Source organism: Rhipicephalus microplus, chromosome 3, assembly GCF_043290135.1.
Source record: "Rhipicephalus microplus isolate Deutch F79 chromosome 3, USDA_Rmic, whole genome shotgun sequence".
NCBI lineage: Eukaryota > Metazoa > Arthropoda > Arachnida > Ixodida > Ixodidae > Rhipicephalus > Rhipicephalus microplus.
In genome coordinates, this window is record NC_134702.1 from 684,816 (window position 1) to 710,924 (window position 26,109).

Genomic DNA, 26,109 nt, shown 5'->3' on the forward strand with positions numbered 1-26,109 from the left:
GTTGTTCCGGAACCTCACCGATCTTACCACGACAGCTACGTGTATTCGTCACTGTGTGCAAGCGCGTTTGCCCAACTCCTGGATGTCCACCATGAAAACGGTCCCGAATAGCGACGCACTAGTTACTATGCCAGCCAAAAGCTGGTACGTGTTTTGTGCCTCACATCTAATGTGGGTACAACTGGTGTCCGTGGGGAGGGGGAGGGGGTCTCCGCTTCGAGCTTCCAAGGATGCATTGGGACTGGAGCAGCGGGCCCATAAAATGAAACACAGCGATAAGGAACTTACGAACGAATGCGTCGTCTGTGAGCGTCACTTCGAGACTTCGAGGCGACGTTTTGTTGCGATAGTAACTATATGGACACGTTCAGGTGAATTTTCCCGCGGGCGTCACTGTGACTCACAGCATATATATATATATATATATATATATATATATATATATATATATATATATATATATATATATATATATATATATATATATATATATATATATATATATATATATATATAGATGAAATAGATAATCAGAATTTCTTCCGGCTACCGTAATAAAAGTTATAAACTTCGAGAATAGTGCAGTATAGGAAACAAAACAATAAAAAAATTGCCCGCAGCTTCCCTCGGGGGAACACTGAGGAGGATGCGGACCATATAATTGGTTAACGGGGTGTTAAAGTGCGACTTACTTGGGTCGATGGCTAAATTGGTTAACGTGGTTGTGAAATGGGGTGTTAAATTGCGACTTACTTGGGTCGATGGCTAAATTGGTTAACGTGGTTGTAGGAGGGGGTGTTAAATGAGTGAACACGTACACACGTATGCGAAAGGGCGGCGCTGGTCGAAGGGACGTCGATCATTGTGTTTGTGGATTCGTTGGAATTCATTTCACCGCGACCTTGGACGTCGACGCGCCGTACAAACCAATCGACGAGCGGCAACTGAGCGAGCGAGCGCCGATCTTGAGTATATATACAGCACGACGGCGCATGCACTGTCAGCTGTTGAATGTTCTCGAAGCGCGACGCCACATGCGCGTCCACTGGAGAATCAGGAGAATTGTAGATGTCGAACGCGGTGTGTAGAGGAGGAAGGGTGCACAGATGGTGGAGGAGTGAAGCGCGCGCGGTGTGTAGAGGAGGAAGGGATGCACAGATGGTGGAAGAGTGGGCGACGGCGCATGCGCGCGCGTCAGCTGTCGAATGTTCGAGAAGCGGTGCGGACGGCGCGGACGGCGCACTACAAGGCGCGAGTATAAGATGCTCCGCATCTAAAATATTTATTTAATTCTAACAGTTCCGGCTGGTCGACCAGCCTTCTTCGGAGGATCTAAGTGAAATAATACAAGTTCCCTCTGCTACGGGACCTTCTGCTACGTGACCCTCTGCTACGTGACCCTCTGCTACGGGAACTTGTACCATTTCACTTAGATGCTCCGAAGAAGGCTGGTCCACCAGCCGAAACTGTTAGGATTAAATAAATACTTTATTGTTTTGTTTCCTACACTGCACTATTCTTGAAGCTTATAATATATATATATATATATATATATATATATATATATATATATATATATATATATATATATATATATATATATATATATATATATATATATATATATATATATATATATATATATATATATATATATATATATTGTAGCGAAGCCTCCGAACTATGAAATGGGTCAAACTCTTGAGTACCTTCTAGTGGGGCTACCCAACAAGGACGCCGCTCGCGCTGAGAGCCCGTGCTTTGCTGTGACTGTCGCCATTGCATATTCTCGCTCGTTGCCGGCTAATAAACGCCTTAACAATTTGGTGGAGAGTGCTGCGATCCCTGTCTATGCCTTTGGAGCTACGATCACGTACCCTGCCATCTACTATGTACCAAGACGCTTCTCAGCAAACGCCTCCTCCAATGCCACCCCCTTGTCCCGGTGTCCCCAGAATCCGCGATCCACCTATCTTCACTGGCGCTGATGGCACTGACGTGGAGGACTGGCTCGCCATTTATGACCGCGTGAGCGTCCCCAACAAATGGGACGAGGACGGCAAGCTGACAAACTTGGTGTTTTACCTTGCCGGTGTCGCCAGTTTGTGGTACAACAACCACGCGTCCGATTTTGCCACCTGGTCCGATTTCAAAACCGCAATCGTCAACGTCTTCGGCCGACCTGCTGTTCGCAAGCTGCAAGCCGAGCAGCGCTTGCGTGAACGTGCTCAGGAGGCTGGTGAGTCATTCACCAGCTATATTGAAGATGTCCTGGACCTATGTAACAAGTCCAATCACACCATGTCCGAGTCTGACAAGATCCGAAACATCATGAAAGGCATCGACGATGATGCCTTCACGATGCTGCTCGCCAAAAACCCCGGCACGGTGGTTGAGGTCATCACACTGTGCCAGAGCTACGAGGAGCTCCGCCGGCAGCGTTCAATGACCCGACGCTCCCCACCACGAGCTGCAACGCTTGCTGGCTTGGAGGCCAGTTGTGACCAAGTGGCGTTGATGGCAGAACTGAAGTCCTTTATCCGTGAGGAAATCGCGCGTCAGTTCTCCCTCCTGCCCTTTTCCCACCAACCTGCTGTTCAACAATCGGCTACTACCCTTCTCCCTCCCATCCGCCGAGCGATTGAACAGGAAATAGCGGAGGTAATGCCTGCTTACCACCCCCAACAGCCTCCGGCTCCTGCGTCCCTGAGTTACGCGCAAGTGGTCGCCAGGCCACCCCAAGTCGTTCAAGCACCCGCCCCTCTGACCTACGCTGAAGCTGCTGCACGACCTCCGTCCGTTGCAGCGGGTATGCCCGCTACGTATGTTGACGTAACCCCTCAGCCTCAGCTTCAGTCCACCATGCAGTCACCGTTCCGTCCATCAGCCCTTGCGACATGGGTGAGACCTACCCCGGTGAACAGATGGCGCACACCCGACAACCGGCCCATCTGCTTTGCCTGCGGTTACGCCGGTCACGTGGCCCGTTATTGCCATCGCGTACAGCCGGCTCCAATTTCTTCACCTGTGGCTGGCCAACTCAGCCGTCCTTATCGCGAAGAACCGCCGTCTATGCCACCTCGATCTCGCCCAGGTCCATCTCGAAGATCACCGTCTCCACGACGCCGTTCCCTGTCTCCCATGCGGCCAAGTGCGGCAGCTCATGAGCGGGAAAACTAGTCGTCGCAGTCCCTGAGGCAAGGACTGCGACGCTATCGCAATGTGAAAGCCCTCAGAGCAGCCCCTCGAATGTCATTGACGTGCTTGTGGACGGTGTTTGTGCATCGGCTCTTATTGACACTGGAGCTGCCGTATCAGTTATGGACGAAAAACTCTGCCGCTTACTTCGAAAAGGGACGACGCCACTTTCTGGGTTATCCCTCCGTACTGCGAGTTTGCACCGGATTCATCCTACAGCAGGGTGCACAGCTCGCGTTGTCATCCAGGACGTTCTGTATGTCGCCCAGTTCATCGTCATTCAGGCATGCTCTCATGACGTCATCCTGGGATGGGACTTTCTCTCCCGCCATGACGCCGTCATCCATTGTGCCGCCGCCGAAATTGAGCTCTCACCCTTCTCGCATTTGACGCCAGAAGACAGTGCCCCGACACTGAGCAAGATTCTAACGAGAGACGATACAACAGTGCCTCCAAACTCGACGACGGCTGTGTCTGTCTACTGCGCTGGTCTCTCCGACACCATTGGACTTGTTTCGCCATCTGACCGAGCTTGCAGCAGGAAAGGGTTGCTAGTACCTTTCGCGACCGTGCAGGTCAACCAGGGCAACACTGCTATTTTTGTAACCAACCCGTTCCCGTACGCTGTTACCTTGCTTCGAGGGGAATGTCTCGGCAGAGTGGAACCAGTCGACGACGCACAAGTCCTGGACGTACCCGATGACACGCGCGCTCCCAGGTCGTGTACCATCAATGCTGTTTCCACTTCTGATTCGTCGTCTGCTGATGTATTTGGCCCCTCCATCGCTGACAACCTTACGGCCGTACAGCGTTCCCAACTTCTGGACCTGTTACAAGAATATCGTTCTTCTTTCGATGTCGGGCGAAGTTCTCTCGGTCGCACGTCCGTTGTTACGCATCGCATCGACACTGGTACCCATCCACCTTTACGGCAACGTCCATATCGCGTGTCGCCTGCTGAACGTCGAGTAATTAATGATCAGGTTGACGATATGCTCCGACGCGACGTTATTCGGCCCTCCGACAGTCCATGGGCGTCTCCTGTTGTTCTTGTTGCGAAGAAAGACGGTTCTGTGCGGTTCTGTGTGGACTACAGACGGCTCAATAAGATCACTCGCAAGGATGTTTATCCACTGCCACGCATCGATGACGCGATTGACAGCCTTCATGGAGCCGATTTTTTTTCTTCTCTCGATCTGCGCTCGGGGTACTGGCAAGTACCCATGGCTGACGACGCTCGACCAAAGACCGCCTTCGTCACGCCAGACGGCTTGTACGAGTTTAACGTCATGCCGTTTGGTCTATGTAATGCACCTGCGACCTTTGAGCGCATGATGGACACCATTCTGCGCAACTTGAAATGGTACACGTGCTTGTGTTACCTCGACGATGTCATTGTCTTTGCTCCGGATTTCTCCACGCATCTCCAACGTCTGAAAGAAGTTTTCGCACGTGTGAGCAATGCCGGCTTACAACTAAATCTGAAAAAGTGCCGCTTTGCAGCACGGCAACTCACCATACTGGGGTACGTCGTGTCCAAAGACGGCATTCTTCCTGATCCTGCCAAGCTTCAGGCCGTGGCCGAATTCCCCAAACCTGCATCTGTCAAAGAACTGCGTAGTTTCGTGGGCCTGTGCTCATACTTCCGACGCTTCATACGAAATTTCGCCACGATCATATCACCGCTGACAAAGCTCCTTGGAAACAACGGGCCCTTCAATTCGTGGTCATCCGAGTGCGACGACGCGTTCGCGAAGCTCCGCCATTTGTTGACGTCGCCTCCCATTCTACGCCACTACGACCCTACAGCCCCAACGGAGGTGCACACGGACGCCAGCGGAGTAGGCCTCGGCGCTGTCCTGGCGCAGCGAAAACCCGGATTCCCTGAATATGTCGTAGCATATGCAAGCCGTACGCTCACGAGAGCCGAGAAAAACTACACCGTCACGGAGAAAGAGTGCCTGGCGATCGTCTGGGCTCTTACAAAGTTTCGACCTTATTTGTACGGTCGCCCATTCGATGTCGTCACCGACCATCATGCACTATGCTGGCTTTCATCATTGAAGGATCCCTCAGGCCGTCTCGCACGTTGGGCTATTCGCTTACAAGACTACGATATCCGCGTGCTGTACCGCAACGGACGCCAGCATGCTGACGCCGACGCCCTCTCGCGCTCCCCTCTGCCTGAAGGTGATGTGCTCTGCTCAGTATCCTCGGCTGCTGTTTCTGCCATTGATGTTGACATCATCGCTACCGAACAGCGAAAGGATAATTGGATCGGCCCGCTCATCGACATGCTCTCTGATCCATCCGCAACGCCATCCACGCGTGCATTGCGTCGTCAAGCTCGCCATTTCGCCATTCGTGACGGCCTCCTACACCGACGCAATTACGACGCCGACGGCCGGCAGTGGTTACTCGTGATACCCCGCAGTCTGCGGTCAGAGATATGTGAATCATTCCATTCTGATCCGCAATGCGCGCACTCTGGGGTATTCAAAACCTACCATCGCATTCGACAACGCTACTTCTGGCGCGGGATGTACCGCTATGTCCAGCAGTTCGTTCGCTCTTGCCTCACTTGCCAACGCCGTAAACCGTCAGCCCACATGTCGCACGCCAGTCTACAACCGTTACCTTGCCCTGACCGTCCCTTTGGGCGCGTAGGTATCGATTTGTATGGACCACTTCCTCTGACGTCAGCTGGTAACCGCTGGGCCATCGTTGCCGTTGACCATTTAACGCGATACGCCGAAACCGCTGCTCTCCCTGCGGCTGCTGCGCGCGATGTTGCGTCCTTCCTGCTGCATCGATTTATACTGCGCCACGGACCACCCCAGGAGCTTCTCAGCGATCGAGGCCGTGTCTTCTTGTCGGAAGTCGTCGAAGCCATTCTGACGGAGTGCCATTCTGTCCACCGCAAAACTACTGCTTACCACCCACAGACGAATGGCCTCACCGAACGCTTTAACCGCACCCTCGGCGACATGCTTTCTATGTACGTCGCTGCCAACCACACTAATTGGGATAATATACTGCCCTTCGTCACCTACGCCTACAACACCGCCCCTCAGAGCACGACTGGTTTTTCACCTTTCTACTTGCTGTACGGAAGGCACCCGTCGCACACCATGGACACGATACTCCCGTACACGCCGGATTCATCTGAGTGTACACCTATTTCCGAGACAGCCAGGCTTGCTGAAGAGTGTCGCGAGCTTGCCAAGACTTTTACGACGCAAGATCAAGAGCGGCAGAAGAGTATCCGTGATGGCTCCACCACTTCTGAGCCCATGTTCCTTCCTGGTGCGCTTGTATGGCTCTCGATCCCGACCTCTGCCGCTGGCCTCTCTTCCAAACTACGTCCCAAATACGAAGGACCCTACCGTGTTATCGAGCGCACCTCACCCGTCAACTATCTGATCGAACCCGTTGAACAATCTTCGGACATGCGCCGCCGTGGGCGAGACATCGTCAACGTGGAGCGCCTGAAGGCTTATTATGACCCGCTAATAATAACAAGCTGTTAGGTCGCCAGGCGGCTCCCTCTTCGACCCCGGGGTAATTGTAGCGAAGCCTCCGAACTATGAAATGGGTCAAACTCTTGAGTACCTTCTAGTGGGGCTACCCAACAAGGACGCCGCTCGCGCTGAGAGCCCGTGCTTTGCTGTGACTGTCGCCATTGCATATTCTCGCTCGTTGCCGGCTAATAAACGCCTTAACAATATATATATATATATATATATATATATATATATATATAATGAAAATTGAAATCCAGAAAAAGACTCCTGTGTGGGCAAGCGAACTTGGTTCCTCTGAATCGTTAGTGCGAGGCGTTAACCACTGAGCTATTGAGAAGCACGTCCTTCAACGATCAAACGGCAAGCTAAGCTATCTACATCTACAGCTTACCGCTAGCGACGGGCATCTCGGGGGTGGGTGAACTATCGTGTTTTCAGCATTACCAGCAAGATGGCGCAATGACCGCACGTAGCAACGTTGTCACGACGCGACGGCCGTACTCTCATCTCCCACGCACACTTTTCCCTGCAAAGAGCAGAAGGTCGACGCTCATTTGCTCGCCCTTATCTTGCGGTAGCGAAGATTGTACGTCTTGGCTGGCATTTGACTTTTGCTGGAACAATTCTGTTTGTTACCGGGCGCACAAAGGCACTGCAATCGTTGCACAGTCTACATTTGCGAAAACAGCGCGCTTTTCAGACACAGCCAAGTAACAACTTAGGCGCTTATTCGCGTTCATCTGTAGATGATAGTACGTTTCGAGCTTCATTTGTGCATGAAAAACACGGGACACGTTTCGATGTGCTTGCCATTGTGCGCGTGACCTAATTTGTTGCTATCAAGTTCATTGCTTCGTCTTTGCGGCAAAACTGGGACTTTTTTTTTGCAATTGATGGTGAAGTGGTTGAAATTCCCAGCAATTGGTTGCTGCTAACACAGTTCCTACAGTCTTCCCGAATGCGCCAAAATACCTCGCAAATCAAACGCCAGCTGGAAGGAAGGAGAGAGATTTGTGTGAACAAGATGACTTTTTAGCAGCATCCACCCCAAGGTGAACCACTACAAGCACAGCATGCTGAGTAATTGGAGTTTGTGCGTACTAAATACATATTGACATGATAAAACAGGAGCAGCACAAATGGAAATCTGTACATAATACGTGCGCCACGAGGTTAAACTTGCTTACACAAGCTGGAACAAATTATAATTTTCAAGTAAACCATGAACCGTCGTCACTTTCGTAATTTGTCTCTTCGATGGTGCAGAGTTGGATCACCGGCTGCTACTGGAATCGGTGAAGGTCGAGCAGGCCGGTGAGCAAATAGGAGAATTAGGTTGTTCCGTCATTTGGGGCAAGCTGCACCTAAAGCGTGTTGTTCCCCCATAGTAGATGGTGCGCTGTTGTCGCTCAACAGCACGCGTTCCCATGTGTTATGCACTAGCTGTAGTATCAAATTGAGCACAGTTGGAATATATGAATCTTTTGGCACATAGTACTTTTCTCCTATTTGAAGCCTAAGTGAGTGTGCCAGTAGCCCATGAAAAGTGGAATTTAATGGGTACTTTCACTGATAATTATGAGCTCTAAACTTCCGTAGTGTATTTTTTCGCAGTATTGAGCTTTTCCTGCCCGTCGTAAACTGATGCGCGAGCATGTGTAAAGTATTTTTTTGCATATAGATATTGGGACAACACGTGCAGGCTAATGGTTACAGCGGCGAGACGGTACGAAGACTTAGACAGTCGGTAGACGACACAATTCGACTCCTCCACCACGTGAGGAACAGACGTAGTCGTATGCGGTAACGAACGGACGTAGGCGCCGTCGCGGCTGCGCATCGGCTGCGTCAGCGTCGCTGCCGCTGGAAGGCGGCACTCATTAGCGACCTTCAGTAATACTCGGTGTATGCTTCAGGCCCCCTCGAACGTATCCTAATTTCGCTCGCGAATTCAATGAAATATTATCGCAGCTTACTTACGAACACCCTACCACACATACTCTCATCTATGGTGACTTCAACTTTCTTAGCATTAATTGGCTAAATCAGGTTTCCCCGATTTCAGGGAACAGTAAGGCAAGGAAGTTTATCGATGTCTGCCTAAACTTTAATCTTATGCAGCAGGTATGTCGACGAACGCGCGTCACTCATCAAACATCAATCATTTTAGACCTGGCACTAACAGCCCCGATAGTTTAAAATCTTGCACATACTTATCTGAAATAAACGATAACAAAGTCACTCATATCCCATTTACTTCGTCCCTAAAACACCCGCCCTTCTCGCGAAACAATTCATTTATAAAGAGAAATTACGAAAAAATAAATATTGAATTGCTTAATTTCCTGCCTTACTTCGAATCCCATCTCGGTTCCCAATTTTTCAATGATAGCTGATTAACGCTTAGGCACAAGCTAACTGAACTGACGGAAAAATTCATCCCCCTGTGAAGAGGTTTATTAGCCGTTAAAGGCAGCGACGAGACAGCGTGAAGAACCGTCCAGCGATCGGCACAGCAACGAACCAAAGCACGAGCCGAGAGAGCCGGGCGTTGGCGATGCTGCTTGCTGCTGGCACATCTTCTTCTTCACAATCGCCCCCGCTGAAAAAAGAGCCATCCTGGCGACCTAAGAAGTTTCAGGGAGAGGCTCATGATACGGTTTTAGGCGGGAAACATGGACGATGTCACGTGCACGCCGGCGCATGTCATCCGATCGGGAAACTGGCTCAATTAGGTAATTAACTGGAGAGGTTTTCTCTAAAACGGTGTAAGGCCCCTCGTACCGGGGGACAAGTTTTGATGAGAGTCCCGGAGTTTGGTATGGGATGGCAAGCCACACGAGAGACCCTGGGGCATAGCTGGGATCCGGAAGAGAGGTGCAACGGTTTTCTTTCTGGCGTTGCTGCTCGTCCGAGGTGGACGCACGGGCGAGCTGGCGGCACTCTTCGGCTTGTCGAGCAGCATCGGAAATAGGTGGACATTCTGAAGCATCAGGATGGTAGGGAAGTAGAGTATCAATTGTATGGGAAGGGTCACGTCCATAAAGAAGAAAGAAAGGTGAAAATCCCGTGGTTGCTTGTATTGCAGTATTGTATGCAAATGTCACGTATGGGAGAACACGGTCCCCGTTGCTATGATTAGATGCCACGTACATCGAGAGCATATCACCCAGCGTGCGGTTAAACCGTTCCGTTAGCCCATTAGTCTGCGGGTGGTATGCTGTCGTTTTCCGATGAATGACGTGGCATTCCGAAAGCAGAGCTTCGACGACCTCGGAGAGAAAAGCGCGGCCTCTGTCACTAAGGAGCTCTCGAGGTGCGCCATGTCGAAGGATAAATTGACGTAAAATGAAAGAGGCGACATCCTGAGTGGTAGCGCTCGGTAAAGCGGCTGTTTCGGCGTAGCGTGTTAGATGGTCGACCGCCACTATAATCCACCGATTGCCATCTGATGTCAATGGAAGGGGGCCGTAGAGGTCAACGCCAACGCGATCAAAAGGCTTGGCAGGGCACGGAAGTGGCTGCAATTCGCCAGTAGCACGTAGCGGTGTTGATTTGCGTCGCTGGCAGTCAGGACAGCACTGCACAAATTTGCGTACGAAATTGTACATGCCGCGCCAGTAATAGCGATGGCGAAGGCGTTCATATGTTTTGAACACCCCGGCGTGGCCACATTGTGGATCGTCGTGAATAGAAGCGCATACCTGCGATCGCAAAGCGCGTGGAATGACCAGTAGCCACCGGCGGCCATCAGGAGAGTAGTTGCGTCGATGGAGAAGTTGATCGCGGATGGCAAAATGGAAAGCTTGACGTCGGAGGGATCGAGATACCGGAAGGTTGGGCGTACCGGATAGATATTCGAGAAGAGATGCGATCCACGGGTCACGACGTTGTTCGGTGGCAATTGAGTCAAGATTTAACGATGACAAGTACTGGAGGCACGTGTTTCCGCCCGTCGGATCTGGTGGCAAAGGTGAGCGGGACAGGGCGTCAGCGTCAGAGTGTTTGCGTCCACAGCGGTATACGACGCGAATGTCGTACTCCTGGATGCGGAGTGCCCATCGCGCAAGGCGGCCAGAAGGGTCTTTCAGCGTGGAGAGCCAGCAAAGCGCGTGGTGATCAGTTACTAGATCGAACGGGCGGCCGTATAAGTACGGCCGGAACTTTCCAAGCGCCCACACCAGAGCCAAACACTCTTTTTCTGTCACGCTGTAATTAGTTTCGGCTTTCGTCAGAGTGCGGCTAGCGTAGGCTACAACGTATTCTGAATAGCCGGGTTTTCGTTGCGCGAGGACAGCACCTAGCCCGACGCCGCTGGCGTCGGTGTGCACTTCGGTAGGAGCCGTCGGGTCGAAGTGGCGAAGAATGGGTGGCGAAGTGAGCAGACGGCGCAGAGTAGTGAAGGCAACGTCACATGCAGGGGACCAGGAGGAGAGGTTCACGTCACCGCGAAGAAGCTGGGTTAATGGTGACATGATGGATGCGAAATTGCGAACAAAGCGCCTGAAGTATGAGCGTAGGCCTACAAAACTGCGAAGTTCCTTCATGGTTGTCGGCTTGGGAAATTCTGCGACTGCTCGAAGTTTTGCTGGGTCAGGTAATACGCCGTGCTTCGACACGATGTGGCCTAGGATGACGAGCTCGCGTGCAGCGAAGCGGCATTTTTTCAGGTTAAGCTGCAGGCCAGCGTTGGTCAGACAAGTCAAAACCTGCCTGAGGCGAAGGAGGTGCGTAGGAAAGTCGTGCGAGAAAACCACGACATCGTCGAGGTAGCAAAGGCACATATTCCACTTGAGGCCACGTAGCGTATTATCCATAAGTCGTTCAAACGTGGCGGGCGCGTTACAAAGCCCAAAGGGCATGACGTTAAACTCGTATAGTCCGTCAGGTGTAATAAATGCAGTTTTTTGGCGATCGGCTTCAGCCATTGGAACTTGCCAGTAGCCAGACCGCAAATCCAGCGACGAGAAGAATTCCGCTCCGTGAAGGGTGTCGATGGCGTCATCAATGCGCGGCAAAGGATATACGTCCTTGCGGGTTATCTTATTCAAACGACGATAGTCTACACAAAATCGGATAGATCCGTCTTTCTTACGCACCAAGACGACAGGAGACGCCCAGGGACTGTGAGATGGTCGAATAACGTCTCTACGAAGCATATCTTCGACTTGATCGTTGATGACGCGGCGCTCTTCAGTGGAGACACGGTATGGTCTTTGACGCAGTGGCTGGTGTAGGCCGGTGTCAACATGATGCTTGACTTGCGACGTGCGGCCTAGTTGAGGTTGGGACACATCGAAGGAATTCCGGAACTCATGCAGAAGATCAAGCAGGTCGGCATGTTCGGTGGGAGTAAGGGTGTCGGCGATGGCGCTGGAAAACGTATCCTTAGACGACTCCTCGAGGGCCGACAGTGATTTTGGGTGGTCGCAGTATTCATCCGGGACATCAACCAAAGACGAAGGGTCGAGATCCTGCACGCGGCCGAGACATTCTCCCGCAAGCACAGTGACAGTTGTGGAAAGCGGGTTGAGTATGAACATATTGCTTCTTCCGGCGGTAAGGTCAATCGTTGCGAAAGGCAGCGGCAGAGCTCGACGACTCGTGAAGATATCGGAAGGCATAAAAAAGACTGTAGCGTCCGTGTAGGCGTTGCATGAAATCGGAACAAGTGCGAAGTTTTCAGGCGGAATATCGGTGTCTTCATGCACAAACAACTTCGGCGGCTGATGAAGAGCGTCAAGTAATGGGACATCACAAAAGGGTGAAAACTCAACTTCAGCGCGTGCACAGTCGATGACGGCATTATGGCGGGATAGGAAGTCCCATCCGAGGATGACATCATGCGAACAGACAGCAAGGACAATAAACTCCACAGTGTAAACAATGCCTTCGATGGACACTCTTGCAGTGCAGGCTGCGAGAGGCGTTACTTGCTGTGCACTTGCGGTGTGGAGTGACAGTCCAGAAAGCGGCGTCGTGACTTTACGTAATACACGGCAGACATTAGCGGCAATAACAGAAACAGCGGCGCCGGTGTCTACAAGGGCGAAAGTAGAATAACCTTCAACTGTTACTGCGACCACGTTAGCAGGAGAGGGGCGAGGGCTTAGACAGTTCGAAAATGGCGCAGTTCTTGCCTCTTGAACTGCGGTGCTTAGTTTTCCTGGTCAGGTCTGGGCCGGCGACGCATGGGGGAGGGCGATCGCCGACGAGGAGAGGGTGCGCGCGGCGTCACGAAGTCGGGGTCGTTAGGAGGGGCATAGCGAGGTGACGAGACCGGCCCGTATTGCGCGAAGGGTTGGCTGCCGGTTTGCGACGATCGGACATAGTCGCCGAACGCCTGAGGTCGACGGCGGCAGTAGCGAGCAACGTGTCCGGGAGTGAAGCAGGCGTAGCAAATCGGTCGGTTATCGGGCGTCCTCCAGGGATTGGCGACTGGTGCTGCCGCCCAAGGTGCAGTGTAAGCAGCCGGGTGTGCGGGCTGTGAGCGCGTGGTGTAGGATGGTTGCGGAAGCCTACGCACAGCGTCTGCATATGTGAACGGCGCTGCTACAGGCTGCATAACTTGCGAGCAGGTGACAGGAGGAGCCACAGGCTGTGCTGCATACGTTAGGGGCGCCGCCACAGGCTGCATGGCTGGCGGATAGGCGACAGGAGGGCCTACTGGCTGCGCGGCACGCTGGCAGTGGGCAGGGCTGGATAGAGGCGGCTCGTGGTGCGCAACAGGAACAGCTTGGGCAACCTCTTCCGAAATAGCAGTGCGAAGCGGGGCAGGTAGACGGGTGGTGGTCTCGTGAGTGAAGGGCACTAAAGAAAGTTGGCGGGCGACTTCCTCACGGACGAAGGCTCGAACTTGCTGAAGCAGTGGTGAATTGTCCGGCAGGGTGTCGAAACTGGACAATGACTCACCACCATGCTGAGGCTGCCGAGTCAGAGTGCGTTGCTTCTTTAACTCGTCGTAGCTCTGACACAAGCTGACGACTTCGGAAACTGTGCTCGGATTTCTTGCCAAGAGCATTTGAAATGCGCCGTCGTCGATGCCCTTCAGGATGTTTTTGACCTTGTCAGATTCGGGCATGGTGTCATTCACACGTCGACAAAGGTCGACGACGTCCTCAATATAGCTGGTAAAGGTCTCGCCAGTCTGCTGAGAGCGGACGCGCAAGCGCTGTTCTGCCCTCTGCTTGCGGACAGCCGGCCGACCGAACACTTCGGCACATGACGTCTTGAAGACGCTCCATGTGGGGATGTTGTGTTTGTGGTTATTAAACCACAATTCGGCGACGCCAGTGAGATAAAATATCACGTGGCCCAGCTTGTCGGCTTCATCCCACTTATTGTTGGCGCTCACCAGTTCGTAGTGCTCGAGCCAGTCTTCGACGTCGGTCCCATCCGCACCGCTGAAGACCTTCGGCTCCCGTAGCGTAGGATGGCCAGGGCAGTTGAACTGGAGCGAAGGCGTCGATGTAGTGGCGTTGGCAGTCATGACAGGTGGTAGCGTGCGGCTTCGCAGCTCCAGGGTGTAGCAACGGGGATTAACAGCACCTTCCACCAAATGTGAAGAGGTTTATTAGCCGTTAAAGGCAGCGACGAGACAGCGTGAAGAACCGTCCAGCGATCGGCACAGCAACGAACCAAAGCACGAGCCGAGAGAGCCGGGCGTTGGCGATGCTGCTTGCTGCTGGCACATCTTCTTCTTCACACCCCAATCAGTTTCCTCGCCAAGAAAAATAAACCATGGTTTTCCAGAAGCCTAAAAACTTTAGAAAATAAGAAAGTGCCTCTTTCGTACTGCAAAACTCAATAGAACTGTATACGCATAGGACATATACTATGCTACGGAAGACGCTTATTACTCAGAAGTTAAAACAGCTAAATGGTAATTTTATCGTAAGGACTTGTCAAAAATTTTAAGAACTAGCCTCTGAAAGTTCTGGGCAGTTACGAACCCACCACTAGCACGGGACATCACGCTCACAAACGCAAAAGATGAATTTGTAAGCGACGCTGATTGTGCCAATACCTTTAACATCGCGTTCTCATCAGTGTTCACTAAAGATGACACGCCCCTTCCTAGCCTTCCTTCTTTAACGTTTGAAACAATGGACTCTGTTGCATTTATTATCGCTGTTATTTCATCACTTATTGGTAAAATTAAACTTTCACCATTGGCTGGTGTTAATGATATTAATTACAAGCTCTTAAAATGCTAAAGACATCAGTGCAGTGTATTTCATAATACTCTTCTCACTGTCACTTTAAACAGAAATCTTACCAGACGACTGGAAGGAGAGAAAGGACATTCTAGTCTACAAACTAGGTAACAAACAATCTCCCCTAAATTATCGATCCATTTCTCTAACAAGCGCCCCATGCAAAATCATAGAACATGCAATATACTATCACATCATGCACTTTCCTGGCACTAACAATTTCTTTCATTTTTTTCCAGCATAGATTTTGCAAATCCTTATACTGCGAAACACAAATTGCTGTATTCGTTCATGTTCTGCATTACAACATTGACCACCACTTTCAGACAGATGCAATCTTTCTCGACTTCACAAAAGGTTTTGATAAACTACCGTATGACCGCCTATTACTTAAACTTGCCCAGCTGAACCTGCACCCCAACATTCTGACATAGATCACAGAATTTCTTACAAACCGCTCTCAGTTTGTCTCAAATAATAATAGCCACTCTACATCTCTCCCAGTAACATCTGGCGTCCGTCTTGTTTCTAATATATAATAACCACCTTCACATCCATGTGTCATCTCATATTCGTTTATTTGCCGACGACTGCGTCATCTACCGCGCAATTACTTACCCCTCTGATCAAACTACCCTTCAACAGGACCTTAATCTTGTGCAAAGGTAGTGTTATCTTTGGCTCATGGAGCTTAACCCCACTAAATGCAAAATCGTTCCTTTTCATCTCCAGCATCACCCTTTATTATCTTCATACTTAATCTCCAATTCCACTGTCGAGCATGTAGAATCATAAATACATATGCGTCACCTTACCATCTGACTTTTCCTGGAACGCTCACTTTAACAATATCGTATCATCTGCGAACAGATCTTTCGGTTATCTAAAACGTCATTTGCGTGACGCACCGCTAGACTTAACACTTCTCGCGTACAAATCTCTCATACGATCCAAACTAGAATACGAAGTGCCCATCTGGAACCCGCACCAGGAATACTCAATTAATGAGCTAGAATCTGTTCAAAATCGTGCCACCAGGTTCATTCATTCTTCATACTCGTATGATATAAGTACATTATCCCTAAAACGTGGAATTGATGTCGCGTGCACCACCGCATCGCCAGTCTCTGTCTGTTCCATGAATTCTTTCACAGCTACCTCAACCAAGCTCCTTACATCATACCACTATCGTGCATATCTCGCTGCACGACCCATTCTTTAGCAGTCGGACGCACGCGTCCTCGCACTACTGCCTTTGCCGCATCATTTTTTCTTCGCACAGCAGTGGAATGGAATGGCCTCCCCCGTGACATTCAAACTATCACGTGTCCATCGTTTTTTGCATACGACGTAACTGCATATTGTTCGCCGTGAAGATCACCCTCTGTAACCCACCCCTTATGTAATACCTGCGAACCGGGGTCTTCAAGGTATTGAAGTGAAGTGAAGAGTGAAGTGAAGCAACGTCAAAGAAAAAAAAAAGGGTTGATGGAGCATCTCGTATCGGGAACGGAAGTGGAACACAAAAATTTACAAAAGAAACACGGACTACTGTTGACTACTGTACCACCGTTATTATGTATAGCGCATATCTTCCGTAGAGATAAGAATAATTGTTGGTGTTTAACGTCCCAACACCGTGACATGATTACGAAAGACGCTGTAGTGAAGGGCTCCCAAAATTTTGAATGCCAGGGGTTTTTTACCGTGCACCGTGAACTAAATACAGGGTTCTGCGTACTGGGAGCGCGGGAACACACAAATAACAGAGACTCACAGCACACACACAGCACGTGTCTTCCCACATCACAGTTCGCTGAACGAATATGAACTACCAATTAGCCCACCTTTCCAGCTATCTTGTTGCTTACTACACGGATCTCAAGCATTTTCGCAATCGCAGACATTGCTACCGCCGCAGCCGAGATCAGATCCCGCGGGACGCCGGTTGGAATCTCGGCTGTGGCAGTAGCAGTTATAACTACTAGACCACCTAGGCGGGTCCTTGCACAGAGGGTGGCAACCCAGTAAAATCGCCGCTAAACGTGCATCTGATTTGCACGTATCTTCCGGCACTGCTCGGGCGCTCACGTTTAGTCAGAGAGGTGACCGCCAGAGGCGCAAGCGCTTTTGGTGCGCTTCCTTTTTAGGGGCGAAGCTCCTTATGGCGTGGCTTGTGCGTCCCTCGTAGTACGCAACCAGCAGTGGCACATGCCCGAAATAGGTATAACATTTGACCCCCAAGGTGGTGCTGGTGAGAGATTTCTTCTGTGCGTTGTTTAACAATAAAAAATAGTGCTTAATGTACATGCCAATGGCTGCTAATGGGGAATGAGAGACAGGAGCGTTCGGCTTTTAGTCAACGCGCACGCTGCGATCCCCATTAGCAGCCATTGGCATGTACATTGAGCACTATCTGACAAGAAAGGGTTGCTACATTATACTCGCTGAGTGTAACCTCCTTAGTTTTAGAAAGGTTTAGCGAGCGTTGAGCCGCAGGGCCATGAATACAATGAAGTAGTATATACCGTGAATGAATTCGAGGTGGTTAAAGGGGGGAAGCACATACGAAGCGCAAGCCGTAAGAAATTAAAAACTGAATCCTCCTGTCTCTCATTTCACATTAGCAGCCACTGGCATGTACATTGAGCACTATCTGACAGGAAAAGGTTGCTACGTTATACTTGCTGGGCGTAACCTCCTTGGTTTTAGAAAGGTTTAGCGAGCATTGGGCCGCAGTGCCGTGAATACAGTGAACTAGTATATACCATGAACTCAGGGTGGTTGAAGGTGGGAAGAAGACCCGAAGCGCAAGCCGTAAGAAAGTGTGGTGTGCCACCTCTCGTTTAGTCCTTGGAATGTCCACTGAATGGCGGTGCTTCTATATGGGTAATATATGATAAAAAGATGCGAGCGAGATGGTGGGACTTGGAGTGTTGAATAGATGGACGAACGGACACACAGACAGATGCATGGATGGACGCATGAACGGACGCAGGGGCGGATGCATGAACGAACGCAGGGACGGGCGCACGAACAGACGCATGGACGGTCACACAGACGGACGCATGGACGGACGAATGCTTCGCCCCACTCTCCATCATTCACTCCGTGGATATGCTGCCATTTTTTTGTCATTGGGAGCTCAGTGAGTGCACATCTCCGCGCAGCTACTCATTAAGAACAGCTTGGGAGAGAAAGCAGTGACGCGGAGAGCTCGCAACGCGGCTGCAATGTGGGCCCGCCGCCAAGAATTCGCGGGGAGAGCTCGCGAGACAGAAGACGCTATATTGTCTGCAGCAATCGAAAGCCAGCACCAGCTTCGATTAGCGGGCGCCGGCAGCGGTGAAGGCTCGCGCAGCCGAAGTAAAACGGGCTCGTCGAGCTCAGAGAGTCCGCGAAGCAGAGGTGACAGGAAAGCTATGGCAATAAAACGTCGAATCGGAGCAGGCGCGGGAAGCTCGGTCAAGCGTCGAAATCGATCACTGCCTAAGGTTGGTGGCGCCGATGCGTGCTTCAAGGGTGACTTCCTTGTTTGACCCCAGCTGTAGGCTATGCGACCGCCTGGCTGTTTGACAACCTTACCACCATCGCCTCCACCTACAACGACCAGTCCTCCGGCAACGCTACCGCTGTGCTCTTATGAAAGTTTCATGGTTTTACAGATAAGCATTTAAACTTCGCCATCTCATCACCGTTCACTTCGTGGAGAAGGCGGAATTTTTTTGCATTGTGACAGCTTGTTCCGTAGAGCAAATACTCGCTTAAGAACCAAGAATATGCAGTATTTCTACCACGCGTTTCTTTTCGTGGGAAAATGAAAGCCTTTGAAGTGCTACTACACTCACGTCATGATAGTTGTTTTCCTCTTCGCTGCTGGAAAGATCGCTCCCATGCAGATTGTTGCAACTGAAGACGTTCGGGGATAATGGCTGTTCTTTTCCTGCATGGACAAGAAACAGTCGTGAGGGCCCAAAGTTTTAAGGAGCCCTGACTTTTCGTCGTAAAAGTCGAGTGACTTCATCAGAAAAAAAAAGGTATTACCTATCGATTGCCTTAAAAACATCCATCAAATACAAGCGCAGTTACGGGGATTTGTCGTAGGTAGAATGACAGATTTTTATTTCACACGTTATGTCAGGTGACTAGGTGGAGGCATGCAACGTAGCTACTGTTACATAATGTTGCGTTCCTGATTTTGATGGACACTTTCACGTCATTTTACGTCACGTGACTAGTTTGACGTGATCTTGGTGGGGAAATGTCACGGTACTAGTGCAATGTGATTTTATTGGCAACATTTCAGGTGAATAGCGTAGCATGATTCTGGTTGGAACAATCGATATGAGAGAGAGAGAGAGCAACTGAGTCCGGCACAGCCGCTCCGCGCCCACCCTGTGCCGCCCGTCTACTCCCACATTTTGCCTGATTTTACTTTTACGCAACATTCCCTTCCTCTTTCTTTTAGTTCTTTGTTTCTCGCTTGCTCCTTCTGTTTTCGTGTGCATATTGTCATGGGGATCACGAATACGCGGAAGAAAAAAAAGAGTATATTTGCCATATTTACAAGTGGGTGTGGCACCTAAAAGCTGCCAGCATTTTGCGCAGCGAGTCTCCTTGTTTTTCTTCGATTCGTCCATGACGGCGGAGTCATGCCTTTACGAATTATATGCACTACGGGAGCGCTGCGTCCCAATCATGGTGGTTAGCAGAGACGTGCATTGACAGCATATCTGTAATAAATCAGTTTAGGCGCTCTGTGAGACCCTTGGTCTGGCGATGGTAAGCAGTAGTAAGGTGATGTTCGGTAGAGCAGCTACGGGAAACTTCGTTGATAACCTTTGCGAGGAAGCAGCGGCCACGATCCGTAAGAAGCTGGCGCGGAGACCCATGCGGCAGAATGACGTCATTCAGAAGAAAGTCTTCAGCGCAGCTAGTCGGCAAGGCGCGAGTTAAGCATATCTGGTCGCATAGTAAGTTGCGACTGCAATTCATTTGTTGCTTGGCCCGGACGTAGACAAAGGTCCGAGCAAGTTGAGGCCAACGCGGAAGAATGGTTTCGGGGCAATGTCGATACGTTGGAGCTGGACGGAGAGCAGGACGTTCGCGACGCCATCCATCCATCCATCCATCCATCCATCCATCCATCCATCCATCCATCCATCCATCCATCCATCCATCCATCCATCCCTCCATCCCTCCATCCCTCCATCCATCCATCCATTCATCCATTCATCCATTCATTCATTCATCCATCCATCCATCCATCCATCCATCCATCCATCCATCCATCCATGAGATGAAGGGCCCAGTGACCTAGGCGACCAGTTGGGTCCTTGAGCGACGACACAGAACGTGGTGGCCAGTAATAATAGAGAACTCACGGCCACAGAAGTAGGGGTGAAATTTCGCTACAGCCCAGACCACCGCAAAGCACTCGTGCTCCGTGATCGAATAGCTTCGCACAGATATGGAGAGAAGGCGGCTGGCGTACTAATCAACATGCGTTTGGCCCTCCAGGTGTTGAGCGAGGACGGCGCCGATGTCGTAAACACTGGCGCCTGTGCGAACTTCAGTCGTCGCGCATGAGTCCAAGTGGTCCAGTATTGGTAGTGAAGTGATCAGGTCGATCAGCGTGGAAAACGCAGCTGCTTGGTCTTGGCCCCACGAGAAGGACACGTTCTTTTCGAGAAGGCCAGTGAGTGGTCGGGAAATGGTAGCGAAATTGCGTATAAAACGTCAGAAGTAGGAGCATAAGCCTACAAAACTACGAAAATCTTTAGTAGGAGAAGGCAGACGAAAGTTCTTGACAGCGCTAATCTTGTCAGGGTCCGGTCGAACGCCAGCAGAGTTTACACTATGACCAAGGACCATGATTTGTTGTCGGCCCAAATTTCGATTTTTGTAGTTCAGCTGTAGTCGCGCTCGACAAAAAATGGCTAAAGAAGAAAGAAAAGTGGATGAAAAAATTACCAGCCGTGAGCAGGAATCATACCTACGACCTTCGAATAACGCGTTCGATGCTCTAACCACTGAGCTATCACAGCGGCCGTCCCTCCATCCACTTTTTGGGGTTTATATGTGAATTTAGAAGTAGGAGTGACAGTCAGCGCCATCTATAAGCCAAACAACGAGTGTGAAAACACTCTTATTCGCATGCTTGGCGTCACGTAGCACGTGAACTTATTATGAGCGGGCAGCTGATTAATTGTCCCCCTTATACAACCTAAACAGACCAAGTCTGCCAGTACGAGACCCTCGTTCAATGAAATAAGGGAGAGAAGTGTATACCTAAGGGCTCGTATTTCCGTGTTTTAACACAATAATAATGAGATATAACAGACAGTAATGCCAAGGAATGTACAGGGGAAGTTATTAGAACCAATGGAATGTAATTAAGAAGAAAGAAGAAAGAAAAGTGGATGAAAAAATTACCAGCCGTGAGCAGGAATCTAACCTACGACCTTCGAAGAACGCGTTCGATGCTCTAACCACTGAGCTATCACAGCGGCCGTCCCTCCGTCCACTTTTTGGGGGTTATATGTGAATTTAGAAGTAGGAGTGACAGTCAGCGCCATTTATAAGCCAAACAACGAGTGTGAAAACACTCTTATTCGCATGCTTGGCGTCACGTAGCACGTGAACATATTATGAGCGGGCAGCTGATTAATTGTCCCCCTTATACAACCTAAACAGACCAAGTCTGCCAGTACGAGACCCTCGTTCAATGAAATAAGGGAGAGAAGTGTATACCTAAGGGCTCGTATTTACGTGTTTTAACACAATATTAATGAGATATAACAGACAGTAATGCCAAGGAATGTACAGGGGAAGTTATTAGAACCAATGGCATGCAAATAAGAAGAAAGAAGAAAGAAAAGTGGATGAAAAAATTACCAGCCGTTAGCAGGAATCGAACCTACGACCTTCGAATAACGCGTAATATATATATATATATATATATATATATATATATATATATATATATATATATATATATATATATATATATATATAAACGCCCACGTGACCTTTGCGCACGCCTTTGCGTGCATACAACATACGCATTTACAATGCGTTATTCGAAGGTCGCAGGTTCGGATCCTGCCCACGGCAAGTTATCTTTTCACCCACTTTTCTTTCTTCTCATTTACATTACAATTGGCCTAATAAGTTTCCCTATACCTTCCTTGGCATTATTGTTGGTAGATCTCATTAATATTGTGTAAAACACGAAAAACGAGCCTTTAAGGATACACTTGTTTCCCTTATATATATATATATATATATATATATATATATATATATATATATATATATATATATATATATATATATATATATATATATATATATATATATATATATATATATATCAATGCATCAAGGATACTTTTCGAAACAGTTTCTTCGTCAAGGGATGAGTTAAACGAACGTCGTCCTTCAAACAACTTGTTTACCGCCACGTCCCTGTGGCCTTGAAACATGTTTGTGAGATTGAGAGAACACTAGAAGAAAAGGGAGAAAAACGTTTTGAAATAACGAGGAAGAACGCAAGCAACGAAACGAAACTGTGCACAGCCAGAAGTCATTGGAAGTCCACTTCGGGTTCTGATCCTGTGCTGGCCGGCTCTCCACTTGTGACGGGTCAACCCGATTGTCAACGCAGTATGCGAAAGGAGCCCACGCCACCACTCGTAAGGAAATGGTTTTTTTTTCTTTATGGGTCGGCTTTCCACCTTTTATCTCCACCCGTTTCTTGTCAATGGCCTTCAAGTAGTAGGGGAGCGTAAGCACTTCGCATTGTACGTACACGTTTTTAAATGATTTTCCTAATCAAAAGAAAATATTTGAAAAACGGGTGCGATACAAAACATGCCGAATAATTACCCCAATATGTGTCACAAAATCGCACCTAAGGGCCTCCACCTTGCCTGCAACCCCTCAGTGTCTATACCAAGTGAAGCAGAAAGAGAAAAGTGGGAAGAAATATGCGCCTTTGAGACTGACTCAGGTCATTGTGGACCATATACCATGAGTGTAAGGCCGCCAAATACAGTGTCATGGAGGCCACGCATAAACTCATGCTTAATCTAGGAGAGCGTAAGGCAAGAGAACTGGAAATATACGAGTCAATAAAAATTGGCAGATTCCACGTAGAGTGGGAATCGATGATATGCTAAGCACGAATGATGATGGTTGGTATGTCACTTTAAAATCAGCACAACGTTTCGAGGTGGACATAAATTATGCCGTACATGGCTTCCATGTCTTTATTATCATTTTTGGACGCGTAATTTATTTTCGTCGTCTTTTCACGTCACGTTATACCAAATTCGGTAAATGTGGAGCTGGCGAAACAGCCGTGAACACGCTATGAGCATAGAATGTAGTCCTGTTTTACACGACACGCATGCCACGACTATCATATTTAGTCGTGTCATTCACCATCTTCGTCCATTCACGTCGCGTAATACCACATTTAGTATATGTGAAGCTAGCGAAAGGGCCGCGAGCGCATCGTGAGCGTGGTATATAGTCATGTTCTCACATGACACGCACGTCATGATTATCATGTTTCCGCCAGTCATATATCTTCGTCATTCATTGACTTCACGCTACAACAAAATTGGTATATGTGAAGCTAGCGAAACGACCGCGAGCACAGTATGAGCGTAGCATGCAGCCATTTTTTACATGACACGAATGTCATGATTATCATGTTTGGACGTGTCATATACCTTCGTCGTCCGTTCGGGTAACGTAATACCAAATTTGGTATTTGTAAAGCTAGCGAAATGGCCGCGAGTGCATCATGAGCGTGGCATGTAGCCATGTTTTTAGGGTCTGTCATTTGTGTTCCACGTTAGGGTCTGCCATTTGTGTTTATCATTCAGTCGTGTCATGCCTTACCAGTTTTGAAACATGTCGCGTGAACGAAGCAACTGCAAGAGCCGCAAGCCCATGAAATGTAAATCCTCACATTCACGACATACATGTCATGATTTTATGTTATGACGAGTCACTTCAATAACACGATCACCGAATAACACGAATAACACGATGACCAATCGTGGTATTCCATACCTATTTTGGCATCGATATCATTATCCAAACGGCCAGGAGAGCCAAAAGTCATAAACAGACAGACAGACAGACAGACAGACAGACAGACAGACAGACAGACAGACAGACAGACAGACAGCAGATAGATAGATAGATAGATAGATAGATAGATAGATAGATAGATAGATAGATAGATAGATAGATAGATAGATAGATAGATAGATAGATAGATAGATAGATAGATAGATAGATAGATAGATAGATAGATAGATAGATAGATAGATAGATAGATAGATAGATACGCTTGAAGTCACCGAAGTTCGCTAAGAAATGATTCGCATTTAAAAGAGAAGCGAAGTTTCCATAGAACGAAAATTTTACCGGGACAGCTATACTGCTCAGCTACAAGTGGAAAATGGAAATGAGTTGCCTCGAAAACTGTTAAAAGGGCCCTGTAACACTTTTTCAAGTAACCATCGAACGAACTCATTGGAAGAGCTTATTGCCTCACGAATTCAACGCCGCAAAAATATCAAGAATTTTTTCAGTGCGTGCGCAGTTACAGCGGTTTGTCGCATGCTGCAAGTGCGTTCTATCCTCGCTCGTCACGATGACAGCGCTGGAAGCTAAACAGAAAAGGATGGGTGGGCACGCCTCCTGACCTTGAGCTCTTTTTTTTTTCTTCCAGTGGGAGGCTTTCTCAGTGTGATCGCGCGTGAGCGCACGCGGACAAGTAGCGGCCTCCTGCTGCAATCTCTGTAACGAGCGAGAGCGCCGTGTTGAAATAAGCGAATGGCTGATAGATGGGCTTACTACGTGTGATTCTTGAGTATATTGCGTGTCTATTGAGAAAGGAGAAAGCAATTTTCAGCTAACTTTCATAATTTATTGTAAATTCCAGGTCACGTGCTATGTTATAAAATTTGGCTCGCGTGTTGTCGGGAGCCTCTACTACCAATCGGCAGCGTTTTCTGACCATGCTCAAAAAGTGTGGCAGGGCCCCTTTAAGGCCTGGCCTGTCGCAGCGTATAGCAACGCTGCGCAAAAGTGCTAGCACATATTTAGAGACCCACTACGCCTTCAACCTCGGGCTCGCTACACAACTTGAAGGAAATCTGATGCGGTTCACCAAAGAAGCTTGATGTTTGCGCACACAGTGCAACTATTTCCACCCTTTCACCAGTTACAACTGCGATACAACAGAGGAAGGAGCATGTTGGGACTCCCTAAAGGCCCTCTCACCATATGTTTTGCCTGTGAAATCCTTTGTGCCGATGAGAACGAGGCCGTCCGCAGGCAGCACGCCTACGAATAAGCAACGCGATCCGGCGCCACAATTAAGAAACTTAAGCGCAGCGCCAAGCGAGAGTGCCCCGTTCACCCTGTTAAGCGCAGCCACCTTTGTTTTTTCGATCAGGGTTGCCAGCTGTTCAGGTTGATCAGCTGTTCCTTCGTGTTAACCAGCTCATCGGAAAGAATACGGGTCCGCAAATGAACTGTTATATTTCGGTGGCAACCGAATAATTGTGACCGCGCCCTCTGCTTGTCTGTTGTCTGTTGGTTCTGCCCTTCAAACCCAATTAGGTTTTGGCAGGTCAGTTTGGATCGCACTGTTGCTCTCTCGAAATGTTAACCAAGTATTTTTTAGGTTAATTATTACCGGAAGTGGCACCCTGCGTGTCCCTTTTCACTACACTTTTCCCATCGTAGAATGCTAGGGCTACTGGCCAAATTATCTATCATAAAGAGCAAAATTCTGCAGATGCTTTAAGGGGCCAGTACAAAGACTTCTAGCGCCGTTCATTTGTAGGTGCCACGTATTTTGCGTAAGCATCTTCTCAGTCGTGCAATCAACGAAGCATTGTAAATGCACTTGCGGCACTTCATTCGGTTAGCTACAGAGTATGTTCGTCCATCCTTGATGAGGAAAAACGAGTCGATTTAAGATAGCATTGCTGGTCCAGTCCACGATGCAGCAAGGACTAGCGCTCATTGCAACTCCACTCGATAATGAATAAACCCTTTACATGACTGAAGTCGCTGCGCACAGCAATAACTCAATCGCGAAACCCGTTATCAATCGAAAATCTATCACTCCTAGCGTA

At 49.1% G+C, this 26,109-nt stretch overlaps 1 protein-coding gene across 2 annotated transcripts in view; it reads right to left on the reverse strand.

Moving 5' to 3' along the window:
• The window catches only part of LOC119184597 (uncharacterized), a 328,559-nt gene that overhangs the window by 253,397 nt on the left and 49,053 nt on the right, over positions 1 to 26,109 (reverse strand). For both annotated transcript variants that reach the window (XM_075888702.1, XM_037433975.2), the window contains exon 2: positions 18,787 to 18,881. In XM_075888702.1, the coding sequence (XP_075744817.1) occupies positions 18,787 to 18,881 (95 nt within the window). The remainder of the gene's footprint in view (positions 1 to 18,786; positions 18,882 to 26,109) is intronic.